We start from the raw sequence: 14,255 nt of genomic DNA, 5'->3' as shown, positions 1-14,255 counted from the left end.
TGTCCCAATTCCCCAGTTCATTCTATTTCCTTGCGGAATTGGTTCATTTCTCTCCCTAGAAGGAAAGTTTGGGGATAACCTTATAAGTTCTAGTAAGTAAACATCACCATGAACTATTACATTTGAGCTCCCAGTTCATCTTCCACCCTCACGATCGAAACATCGAACCTTCATTCCAGTCCCTCCATGGAACTCTCCAACTTGCGATCTATGGCTACGATCACCTCATGATTCCTAGTAGCTCCTAGCTTTAGTTGATCGGCTTGGTTCTATAAATCTGCCACCGTTGAGATAACTTATTGAAGCTATGTCTTCAAGCTCTTCATGCGAGTACTATCTGCCATCGTTCGAGATGCTACAGAGTTTTAGCAGAGAATCAGTGGCTTTGATATCAATTAATGTCACAAATATAGGTGACAATAGGATTACACTCTCAATTCGGAGGTATTGAAGAGATGTAATTGGCGTAAATAAAGAAGTGGGAGAGATTGAGAGAGAAAGTTATGAAGAAGAAAAAGAAGAACAAGAAGATAAATAGAAATCAGAATGTAGAATTCATATTCGATAACTTCCCAAGACAGTCCTGGGGCTGATATAGCTGGGTGGCTGCGCTCACAAGCAATCCTCACCCCTCTAACAGTTGTAACCACAAGTTTTGTCCTATTCTAGCTTCTAACAGTTGTAACCACAAGTTTTGTCCTATTCTAGCTTCCCTCCACATGGAGAATCTTAGCTAGCAAACTGGTGCTAGAAATTACAATAATAGCCATAAAGGAAAGTTGTAAAGTAAAACAGAAGAATTACAATGCAAAGAAATTTTAAAAAATTCTACTATTTAGGGATGGTCGTGACATGGGTTATATGTGATCACAACTAGTATATTGGGCTTGGTGCACCTTTATAGGTTTAGGCCCATTTATCTTTGATTTGTGGAATAAGTGTAGGCCCAATAGAGTTTTATGATAGGTAGAATTCTATTGGCATTATAAATAGGAGGCTAAGTCCCCTCTTCTCTCTATTAAATCTATCACACCATCTTCTACCCATTGAAAAACGACTCAGGCAGATAGAAGAGAAGAAGAGAAAAATCTGGCTTGAGACTTGTGCATTTGTGTTTATTGTTCAATCATATTTTTATCACTAATTATGAATTTCAAAGATATGTTTCTTCCTTAATCTTTTGGTATTCTATATGATATGTGGAGCAACTTCACAACAAAAGACATCAGGTGAAATTTTGAACAACCCAGATATAATTCTTCTTGAGCCTTTTTTAAAAACTTCTCAAAACTCTCTTGTGAAATTTGAGGAATATTATCATTAACATAATTATTGTCATCTATAGTCACCACTTAATGTCAAAATCACCAAGATTTCATGAATTCCATCATCTTCCTGTATTCAAAGTAAGATCAAACAGTATACATACTTGAAATATTATCAATAAACCAACAAACTATATTACATTATATAATATGGTATAGTTTAATTCTCAATTTTTTACAAGCAAAAAAACTTTAAGTACTTAACTTTTATGCTGTTTTCACTAGTACAGAATCAAATTATTAACATAGAAGTCCTACCTGAAATCTTGTTCTCTAATTGATCTTCTGGAGGTATTGACAAGTTTCAACTCCTAAACCCAGCAATTCTGATCTGATTTAGCAAAAAAAAAAAGATTTATCAAAAACAGAAAGAAAGACATATCCTCCCCCATAACTAATCAAAGGCTAAATTGAGGCTCCACCACCAATAATGTCGACATGTGCCAATCCTTAAACAATATGAAACATGCTTTCACAAATAACAACTTGTCCATCATAGAAAGATACAAATACATAGAAAATGGGGAATGTGTTTAGGCGACCACTGAAAAATTTAAGAAAGCATCTAAAATTTAAAAGACAGTTAAACTTTAATATTAACAAGGAATATGTCCATTTACAATCAGCGCAATTGTTGTATGGTTAATATTATACAACAAGAAGAATAATTGTTTCTCATATTGCAAGTTCAATTTAATTGACATCAGACTGAAACTTAAGACTCCAAAATTCAAATCTCAATTTCAAACCATAGCTTAAGAGTGGAAGAAACAGAAACAAAAAAATTTGTGTTCCTTACTTCCAACAAATAGCAATTAAACCAAGGCAAAATGGCAGGGAATGGCAGAGGCGGAAGGCAATGGCAAGAACCAAAAAAGCAAAATGGCAGGAGCCAAACGGCGGCAAAATGGCGTCGAAGGCAATGACGAGGAAGAAGAATGGAGGCAGCGTCGGCGACGAACGTGATGGATGACGGCTGATGGTGGAGGCGGTGATAGTGGCGACCGGCAGACAGCCTGCTACGGCTGCAGCGGAGAAGGATGGCAATAGCGATGGTAACGAACGCAAGGGATGACAGCATGGCGCAGGTGGTGACAGTGGCGAGCGGCGGACAATAGAATATTTTAGCAAAAAATTAAGAATAAAGAAGATATAAAGATATAAATATATTTATATATTGACTAATATCTACAAGATAATTAGAAAATATATAATGGACAATAGAATAATAATAATAAGCAAGCTAATTAAAATAATTTTAGAACTTATTTGAAGATGGACTTTGTAATGTTAGTTCTAACTCTATTAATAAAATATTTTTTTAAAATATCTTTTAAGTATTTTGTTTAAAAAATAAAAATTAACTGCATTAACGAGATTTGAATTCACGAATTCACGATTTTTAAATAAGAAATATATTTTGAATTCACGATCTTTAAATAAGAAATATATTTTTTAAATAAGTTTACCACTACATCAGGACTCACCTTATTTAAAATTTTGTCTAAAAAGTTAAAAAAATATAAACCATTACTATCAAATGTAAAAATTTTATTCTCTTTACACATACTTAGCACGGTCAACTGCTATATATATGTGTGCGCGCGCGCACACAAATTTAAAAAATAATCTAAAACACAAATAATGAAAAAAAAAAGAGATAATAAAATAGATATACAAATATATTACAGTAAAGTTGCGTACAGTCAATTTGAAAACAAATAAGCAAAAGATAAATCTCATCTGTTTAAATTTTGAATACAAACTAATTCTTTGATGGAGAATGACTTATATAATCGAATCCATTTTGAAATGGAATATGTCAAATCCTTGTTGTAATATGAAAACATATACATATGCCCAACCAAATTCATGTAGAAATAGGTAAACATGTTTTAGTAAGACACGGTTTGTTCAAATAAGTAATATAAGATTATATTAAAATAAAATTAGAATATTTTTCAAACTAAGATATAGAATTATTAAGATAAGATTAAAAAGTTTTTCAAATTTTTTATTAAACCGTTTGTTAAATTTTTTAGAATACATTGGAAGGAATATGCGTTATTTTTTTTCTTATTTATAAGGTCCAAGATATGTTTATATAAATGAGGAAAATAGATAAACATATCTAAAAAATGCTAGATGAGAAGTTACTTAACTTTTTTTCTAAGTGTTGTCAGATAAATTTAACAAAAATAATAAAAAATACTTTTATCTAAAATGCTTTCTATATTACTGTTTTTTATTTATATCTTTATTAATAAACAGGAACTAAATAAATATAAAAATAAGAATATATATATGTCATACTCAAAATTCATAAAGGAATAGATTTTCTAATTTCAAGTAGAGATATTCATTGGTGGATGTATACAAACACATAGAGGCCTAGATAGAGAGACCACTCCAAGATGAAAGAAGAGAAAGGTACAAAGAAGTCTCTAAGGCATAAATCAAGTGGTCGAATAAGCAATATGTCAGTGTTAATTCAGTGGGTTGTGACTTTGATTCTCATTCTACGCAAGAGCCAAAAGTCCAACCTGCGATTTACTTTCTTTAACATAACCGAGGACACAAATATCAAAAATCATGTAAGAACGATCATCCTAAAAAAAATACAAAGAAGAAAGGACTAGGGAATGAGTCATTAGCATGTTTTGATCTACCTAATTCATCGAAAGCTTGCATCTGAGTTCATTCTTTAAAGTCGAACACGATTAAAGTGAATAGACAACACATGATTGTGAATGATGATTTTTATTTGCTCGACAAATATCATACTTTCATATCATTTATTTCATTGAAATTGCCGTTCTTATGGGGTAAAAACTATTTTAAAATATTTTTACTCCTCTATATCAAATTGTTTATGTTAAAATCACATAGTTTAGTGTATCAGGACAGAACCTTTATTACTTATTTTGTAAAGGCCCATTCTCGAATATTCCTGCTAGCATAGGATATTCGAAAGGAGGTCATCACAGAGATGATATAGAACAAACCATAATAAAACAAACAGCTCAATTCATTATTAGTAGCGGAAACTAAATTAAGGTTCAGTTACACTTCCAATATCTCATAAGTTTGGGTCTCAGAGGCCATACAAAATAAATAAGAGGCTCTAATGTTAACTAACAAAATAAAAATTATTTCATCTCAAGCATCACAAAAATGCTAAACAGGATCTTCAAGTTAGGACACGTCTCCGTACACCATTATCCTTAGGCTTTAGTCCCACTAAATTCGCCCCCAAAAACGACCTTCCTTTTACCTGGAATGGTAAAAAAGATCAAGTGAACCACAAGACTCAACAAGTTCTAGGAACAATGAACAATAAATAGGAATCAAGAATATGGTGATACCAAAAAGAGTAATCAAGAACTCGATAGTTTTATACAAGATTCGCAATTTAAGACTTGATCAATCCCAAGTTAAATGTATCATACCACCATATATCACCATGCAATGTGCATATAAAATTAAGTGTCAGAATCTAATCTCGTAGGCTCGCATGCCATCAATTAACACATGCCGAAGTGCATCGTGTAAATAAAAATTCACCAATAAATATGGAGCCAACCTGCCAAGCTATGGCCACCTCGTCCCGTGCTAGGTGTTCTAGGGTACCATTTTCTTCTGCGCAAAATAATGAGTGTACAAAGATAAATAATACAAAGTATCATAACATGCACATGCTGAACATGTACGGAACATATCATGCATTCCTTTCCACATATATATATAGATATCATGAAATCTCATCTCACAAATTATTTCCTTGCTTATACAAATAATTTCTGCCCATCCCACAATCCTGGGTAGCTTCTCACTCACATCAAATATGCACACGCTATAGTAATTTATTCAAGAATTTATTAAATCGATTGATATTTTACTCTTGAAAAATAAAATAGTTTTGATAATGACTATATGAAAATCAATCTTCAAATCTATAAATAAGTTTGAAGCAAAGTTATGAAAATCAATCTTTCTTGAATTCTATAGGAAGTAAGGTTGAGTGTTAAGATTCAAAATTACTAACCTTTTGATAATCTCAACTTTCTTTCAAAAGAAAAGAAACTAGGAAATGTTAAGCGTTCAGATTTTTCAAATGGATAGTCGACTATGGGCTTATGGTCTGTCGACTGTGCCTATGGATAGTCGACTATGGAATTATGGATACTCAACTCTGGGCTTGTGAATAGCCGACTATGGGTTATGATCTGTCGACTATGCTCAAGCTTCTGTCGACTATGAATCTTCTCTGCCGACTATATATGAGGACTTTGTATATATATATATATAAGTGAATGTAAATGGGTTTGCTTTGAGTAGGGCATCCAGTAGCTTGGGTGTGGGTAATTATATGTACATATCTATATATGTGTGTGTGTGGGCTTCCAAATATGCACAGGGGCCTGGGCATCCGAAGGCTAGTTGGGTATGCATATATGTATAGATATATATGTGGGTGAGGGGCTATCAGATCATGGGTATATATACATACCTCAGGTAGTTATTAAAATCAAACAGAAAGTATACATATGACTATCCCAACATTATAGGAGGTTGCACGAAACATGGGAGAGTTCCTAGACTTGTAGCTTTTCTGGTTACGCATACGTATGTATATATATATATATAAGTGGGCGGTTCGAATGGGGTGCCGAACATATGTATATGTATATGATTTGAATGAGGCATGGGGAAAAAACACATTCGATTATAGCTTAAAACTTCCTTTTTACACAGATACAGAACGATCAAGGATTCTGTATTAATTCAAACCTAAATAAATGCCATTCACTGAAAGAACCTGGAGATGATTAAATCCTTTTTAGAGACATCAACTAAACCCACAACTCATCGGGAATCAAAGATTTAAGTTTACGAAATAATATAATAGTAAACAATGGTAGCAAACCAATATATATATATATTCCACACAAAAGCTCAACAGAAAACAAAGACGAGATAGATGAAGAAAAGAACTTGCATTGGAATAAAAATGGGTAAGAGAACTTATCTGAAGATGTTCCAATAGAAGAACTTGAAACTCTCTCAATGAGCTCCAGCCGCCAACAACAAAACGGATGAAGAAGAAAAAGGTGATAAACTAGAAAAAGAACACGAAGAAGAAGGAGGCTATGTAACAGTTGGAGAAGAATGAAAGCAATGGAAATAGAATCAGGGAAGAAAATCACTGCAAAAAAAGGAATAGAATAAGAGGACAGGTGTACCAGAGGATCAGGTGCACAGAAACAAGAAGCAAAAAGTGAGAGAGAGGGCTGCAGGTTGCGCTTGCTTTCAAAAATAGACATATTTGCCCCTCTAATAGACAGTTTTTTCTAGGGTATTTTAGGCATTAGACGTTTTTATTTATTTACTTTATTATTATTGTAACATCCCACTAATTCAAGGGCAGATAATAATCATTAAATTTTGTATTCAAAGTTAACTATGATCTATTGAGATCTTGTGGATTTGAGAAATTTAGTGGAGAATATTAAATGTATTATATTTTCTTTTTAGGAATTAAATTACCGTTAAGTGTTTATAGTTAATAAAGAAAAATATTAACACAATAGTTGATGTGTTGCATGGGATATACTTAAAAAAATAATAATAATAGAATAAGGGAAGTGAAGGGAATCTTAAGTGGCCGAGCATAGTGATGTGCATATATGTGAAGATATAGTATAGTGATAGCAAATATTAGTTTAAGTTGACACAAGTTATGCTAATACCATATTTTATTAATTTAATAAACATATCATGTGTGTTATAAAAGCAAGGAAAGTGGGGATGAAGGGGACTTCCACGGGCTGCCACCTCAATTAATATATATGTGTGTGTGTGCCCCTAGCATGTGAAGGTCAAACGCTGTGGCTGGGAAGAAATGAGGGAGAAAAGTCAATTGAAAGGGAAAATTGGTAGGAGCATGTGACTGTGTTTGGCGGAAGCTGGGATTTTCTAGCAAAGAGGTGCCCCAAACGACATTGTTTCGGAGGTGAAAGGCGGTGGGGTAAAATTGGGCTGCCACGTGGCCGTCGCTGGGCGCCCCTCTTTTGCCTTTTTAAGGCAGTAAATCAGGTGCAATCGGCAAGAATCAACAGCAACAGAAGAAGGAAGAAATTGAAGAAGAAGAAGCTGCGCGCACAGCAATGGAAATTGAGAGAAAAATTCAGAGAAAAATAAGAAAAATGCAGTTAAATTAAAGTTTGAATATACAGGTAAGTTAAGTAATTTATGTGAATAAAATTTATATGATTGAAATTTAATTTAGGGTGCAGTTTTATTAATTTTTAGTTAAATTAAACTAATTTGCAGCTTATGGTAAATTAACGGCGTATGGGCGTATAGATACCGAAATCAGTTAATTCAAGGCAAGCTCTTTACTCTCTTCGTGATTCTCATTCGATTTATGAATTCTATATCCTTCCTCAACCCGATTTGATTATAAAAATTAATTGTGTATGTTATAGTTAATTATTATGCACGAATTTTATTAAATTAAATTAAATAAGAGACTTTCGGGGTTTAATTTTGTAAGTGCTTATGGGGTATTGTATCGCCCCCACTTCCTTGGAAATGATGCCGAACCTAGTTGGGGTTAGGTTCTTAGTGAGTTAATGATGGTTGTCGATACCTCTTGGGGTAAGTTGTTGTAACCAGAAGTCTCAGAATTTTCTTATGTGAGTTGTAGGGTGTGGGATATACAGGTATTGACCATCGATCATATGGTCGTGGCAGTTGATGGTTGGATGTATGGGTGTCAGTTATCATCTGTTACGATAGATTATAGACAGGTCGGGCAAGCTGGTACCACCAGACACCCACTTTCGGTGTTGTGTCTATCATGATGTGGTTATAGTTTCATGTGGGCGTAAGTGGTAGTGACAAGCAGTGTGAGCTGTCGTCCAGTGAGGTAACGTATTGATTGTTTGTGACACTGGAGCGAACTGTCATCTAGCCGAGGGCGGCTGTTGACCGGTTATTCCTAGACTCAAATTGTCGATCGGTACTTGATCACTGTTGATCGGTTCTGCCATTATGTGACATATCGCATGACATTATAGTGCATGGGTTTGGGCTTACATTCTTTGGGGGGTCATGCTTTATATGAACAGGGAAGTGTGCACACTGGAATAACCCGGTTGGCCTGTTGAGTGCCGACTTGGGTACGATAGGCGAGCATGTGCATTTAGAGCATTTTGCATGTGTGGGTTCCTATATGGACGTAGCATGGCCTAATGCTTGGTTTATATGGAGGTTTTATCATCACGTTAATGCTGCAAGAACTATTGCATTTATTATCTGTTGCATTGCATGGTTACCGATTGATATGGTATGTGGTTATGGATTGTGGTAGGGAGTTGACCCTCGATAGCTATGAGTGTGAGCTGGGCTCTAAATACCTATGACTCGGGAACTCCGATTTGTGGTTGTGATGAGAGCCTCAGGCTCTCGTGGATCGTGTTGTGGGAGCCTCGGGCTCATGGGTTTGATGTCAGCCAGTTCATGGCTGTAACGGGTTTGTGTGCTAAAACTTGGGTGCTAGGATGTGCATTTCTTATGTGGGCCCCAAGGACTGTTATGTGCTTTGTTTTATTTATGCGAAGTACTAGTTTTTATGTTGCACCATATGGCATGCCATGTTCATATGCTGCATTGCACTTCGTGCGGGTGTACTTTGGGGTCAGGGATGTATTCTCATCTTTGTTATTGTTATGTTGCGAGATGTGCTCAATTGTGATTTATTCCTGGATTACCTCTGTCTAGCAAGGCCTATGTCGAGTATGGTTATTTCTGGTTTTGGTCTATCTTACTTGTTGATAGTGGAATGTGTTCCAGTGTGAGAGATTTGTGCTTAACCTTACCTCCATTTATTTATTATGCTTGCTGAGCCTTGTGGCTCATTTTGTTTTTACTATCATTCCAAATGTGGGAGCTAACGCAATGGCTAGACCATTTGGCGTGTTAGTCTTGGGTGGCTATGTGTACAAGGCAATTCCGACTAAAAGATCCATGAGGCATGAGATACGATCAGGGGCTTAGATATTATGTTTTGTCCGATTTGTCTAGTTGTAATGTTGATATATATGATTAAGCCCCTAAGTGATTGGTTTATGACCATTTAGTTTCCGTTGTTATACTATTCTAGGGCAGAACCTCAGCCCATGTATTTGGTGTGTTGTATGATTTTGGTTAAATTGTAATTAAAAATTGAGAAAAAATTTCAAATTGTCACAATTATTATTATTATTATTATTATTATTTATATTTTCTTTACCATTAGAGCCAGGTCCAACTCAACAATTTATTGGCCCATTTGATAGCCCATAACTCATCAACTAACTAAATGGAGTCCAAAATATTAATTTCTCAAATTCTTAAAAATTAGACCCATACACTTAAATTCATGATCGTATGCACCAAGAAAATTTCATATTAATCCAAAATCATATTATGCCATCAAAATAATTTATCATAAATTGTTAAAATACTTCGAACCACATTTAGAATGCCCTTAACCTAAAATTAAATACTAAAAGCACCTAGACCCAATTTAGGGTCATTACATATTTTGTTTGCTCAATGGCATATTTCACTAAAGTAAAACGATTTTAGACATGAATTTTAGAGAGAGAATTTTTTTCCCTCTCAAAGACAAATTTGGAGATAGAATTGGAAAAAAAGTTTTAGAGATGAATTTAGAGACTAGTAGAGACGGAATTAGAGAGGGCTTTTTTCATTTTTGATTTTATTTTTTGTACTCAGAGACGGATTTAAAGACTGAAATTTTTCATCTCTAATGTCAGAGACAAAAGTTTTTCCTTCTCAGTGTTTTTATCTAGAGAGGGACAGAATTTTTTAGTCTCTAATTATAGAGATGAGATGTTTTTGGTCTCTAGATTAGAGAGTTGACTTTAGAGATGATTTTTTTTTTTTTTGTCTTTAAAATTTGAGACAAAATTTGTTCTGTTTCTGAAGTTAGAGGCGAGTTTTTTCTTTCTCTCTGATTTCAGATATGGAATATATTCCAGTGACGAATTTTTTTTCTCTCTAATTTCAGAGATGAAATATATTCAACATCTAGCTCAGATGTGATAAATAATTGTTATATAGAATGATTCGGCTTAGTATACTCACATGAAATTGAATGTATGGATTTCTTGACTAGTTTCAAATAGAAAATAATTTACATAGAAATAGAATTTTCTTGAAAATTTTTTATTTGTTTTACCATGAAAATTCTTGCAATTAGTTTATAAAAAAAAATATTTTTTATATAAAAACTCGTGCATATTCCTTGTGCCGATTCCCCACATGATATCCCTTTTGTGCATTGGAGTTCAACTTATTTCAGATTTTTTAAAATTTTTAAGTGAGAGTTCAATTGTGGAACGGGTGCTTCAAATGGTGTGAAGGAAGAAGTCAATTCAATTTCTCTCAATTAGATTAGTCGCTTCCCTTTCGTGTCTGCCAAATTGTTCTTGTGGGCAATAGTAGTTTTGTCTCCATATGCATTTCATTATTTTCTGTAGTTTGCTCTGAGTCTGTTACAAATACTTTTTCAGTTTATTTTTGGAATTAATAATTGTTCTGATTTATTTATTAGTTGTTATTGTTGTCATAATATGATACATACAATAGTTTGTCCAATCCTAATGGATCTTTAGTTCATTAAGAGTTAGACAATTGGTGTGGGTGCCCAACGGGTTGAGAGACTAGGCAATGTTGAGCTTGTTCCTAAGAAAGGAACCTAATGAATTATATTATAAATAAAAGACTAGATATCCTTTTCACTTGCACAGTAAAAGGCATATTTTGCTATTAATTAGTACTGCTTCAAAATCCAAATACAAATTATTCAGACTGATTATCAACGATCGCTAATAATTCAAGTACACAATTATGCTTGATTATATATGCTTGATTTTTTAATATTCATGTAAGTGAAGAAAGTGTCCAAATAAGAGAATCCCATTCCATCATAGGCGGATTCGGGAGCAGATTTGAGAGAGGGCTATCTCCAGATTCATAGGTCGTTTCAGCCCCTTCCCCAAATGAGCTAGATGTGTAGAGAAAAATGAAAAGCCAGACAATCACTATATATATATGAAAATACTACATGTTCATCTTACATGCATATGTGTGTATATAAAATATAAGCTCCGCAACACAATACAGTCAATACTGCTCCCTCCGTTTCACATGGCAAAACAAAGCCACACTGAGTATCCACTAGTCTGTCTTATTCGTAGGCGCCGGCAAACCAACCGTCACAATAACATACATACATATATATATATATATATAGATAAAACAACAATTAAGAACGTCACGTTGTTCATGGTCATCCCCATCTTCAAAAGCAGCAAAACAAGTAGACACCACGGATGGATGGATCACCTACTGTTCCCCAAGAAGTTACGAACTCTTGAGTCCAGTTGAGCCGAATCGTTTGGCGAAATCCAAACCGGCGCATCCCCTCCATATCTGTATAGTATCACTGTCGGCACATTGTCGTCCGTAATCCCTAACTGGTTGGCTACCGACTGCATAAATTATGTACGCATGCCACATTTAGATAGCGTATGATACTAGGATTAGCCCTTGTCCACTAGAAAGATTAATTAGTCTAATAAATATAATATTATTATTATTAAAATACAATAATAAATTTATTTGAATGAAAATGTTATCGTCTGATTACTCGAGTCTGCTAAGAAAGAAACAGTTAGAAGATACAGGGAGAGTTTTTGTACAAATACTCTAATACTTAAGTTAGACACTAAAAATATTGAAAACCGTAAAAAAGCGTTTTATTGGTATTAGAGATATATATATTTTTTTAAATAAGTGTCTATTTATTTATAAAAGAATATGAAATAATCCTAAGTAGTATAGAATTAGGATTGTTATAGATAACATCTATCTTAATATTTTTTTAATTCTATTAGAATTATAATTCTCATAGATGATATTTATTTGAAATACTTTTAAAATTATAATTTTTTATGAATAATTATTTATTTATTTCATGAACTTTTTTAAAAAAAATTAAATATTAAAATTATCTAATTTTCCCATAGGCGAAACTCCCCATATTCAAGAAAATATTTTGACAATTTATTGATAATAATAAATTGTCACTAAATATATAACTAATATTTACCTTATTTCTTATATTTGTGTTATTTCCTTGCGTTCTTAACAGGGTCTGTAATGGAAATTTCATTATTATTAGATGCATATAATATTATATTTGAAGGCATTAATTTAAGAACTTTTATTTGACTCTAAAATATTGACACGACCCCAATTAATATACTTGGATTATTAGTCATTAAATAACAGATATATATATATATATATATTAATTTTGCCTTACCTTCACGGCAGCCACATCCAAGTAGAGGAAGTTCGCAGTAGGGTTTTGACCCATTAAAGTGTCCAGAATACGTAGTGTACCACCTTGTTCAGCAGCTTTACTTCCACCGTGGAACACAATAATTTTCTGCATGGAAATTGAGCATTTATAGTTTTGATAATTAAAAGGGGTCTGACATCTCAGGAAAAGAAAAGTAAAAGGGGTCTGATACACTGATAATTCAAATTAATATATGCCTTTCACTATTTTTCAAGTCTTCATTCCTTTCACATGCTTAAATAAGCACCGAGTTAAATAATATGACAATGGTCCCTATTCGTTTGAATTTCTCCCTACCATTATAAGTACCAACTAATTAACATCTGTTCTCATCAAAAAAGAAAAAAACAAATTGGCAAATACCATCAAATAAAATGTTTATAAACCATATGTTTTTGGATCAAATTAAAAAAACAAACAAACAAACAAACAAAGAACTCAGCTCACCGCTTTCTCGGTCTCCTCTCGCAAGTACTTAATGAAGTCCCTGCGGTTGTTGCATTCCTTCCTGTTTCTGGGTTGCTGGGCCAATGCCGGTGATGCCATTAATTTTCTAAATAATTTCTCTCTCTCTCTCTCCGAGATGGAATGGAAATGCAAAATCAAACCTAATCCAACACCTCGATCTGTTTCTCCTTGTTTCCTCCTCCCTCACTCCTTATATGGGAATCATCTCGTGCCAGCCGTCGCCCATGAGTTCCTTTTATCCAACGGCAAAGAGAGAATTGGAATCCCTTTGGCCGGTGTTTTACACTTTTTATTCTCAGAAGATAAGATGAACGTTAGTGCAATATATATATATATATATTTCAAAGGATAATATATTACATTCCCATTATATTCTTTTCCACCATCAAATATATATTTTCTGTAAAGTTCTTTACATCTCAATCCCACGATTATTTCAACACAATAATCTGGTAAATATTTTTTGTAAATAACAAATTTTCTTACATATAATTAAAAATGTCTTCCTAAATAACATGTAAAATATATTATTTCAACATGCATATTTTACACTCACAGTAATGGAAGTTATATACCTATTGAGGCGCCTAATGAAAATATATCGGGATCATTAGAAGGATCTGCATATGGTGTTTATAGATCTAGAAAATACCTATAATAAGGTCCCTAGAGAAATATTATGGAGGATTTTAGAGAAGAAATGAGTCAAAATATCCTATACATAAGCCCTTAAGGACATGTATCACGGTGCAGAGACAAGGGTCAGAACATGCGGATGAGATACTGAACCGTTTACAACTACAATAGGACTGCATGAAGGTTCTGCACTAAGTTCATACTTATTTGCTCTAGTAATGGATGAACTCACTAAATATATTCAAATAAAGGTGCCATGGTGTATGCTATTTGCAGACGATATAGTATTGGTGGATGAAACAAAAGAAGGAGTGAACACTAAACTTGAATTGTGGAGAAACAATTTAGAATCTAAAGGATTTAAATTAAGTAGAAATAAAACAGAA

The 14,255-nt window shown here is 33.6% G+C and overlaps 1 protein-coding gene across 1 annotated transcript; it reads right to left on the bottom strand.

Moving 5' to 3' along the window:
* Positions 1-11,412: 11,412 nt before the first annotated feature.
* On the bottom strand, positions 11,413-13,522 carry LOC127804197 (uncharacterized). Its single transcript, XM_052340999.1, has 3 exons — positions 13,213-13,522; positions 12,727-12,852; positions 11,413-11,890 (listed from the first exon to the last, which is right to left on the bottom strand). Exons 1-3 carry the CDS (start codon positions 13,309-13,311, stop codon positions 11,741-11,743), a joined length of 375 nt encoding a protein of 124 aa, XP_052196959.1. The 5' UTR covers positions 13,312-13,522; the 3' UTR covers positions 11,413-11,740.
* Positions 13,523-14,255: the final 733 nt, after the last annotated feature.

Source organism: Diospyros lotus, chromosome 6 (assembly GCF_014633365.1).
Source record: "Diospyros lotus cultivar Yz01 chromosome 6, ASM1463336v1, whole genome shotgun sequence".
Lineage (NCBI taxonomy): Eukaryota > Viridiplantae > Streptophyta > Magnoliopsida > Ericales > Ebenaceae > Diospyros > Diospyros lotus.
The sequence above is the reverse complement of the archived record's forward strand: the minus strand, read 5'-3'. Positions and strand labels throughout refer to the sequence as shown.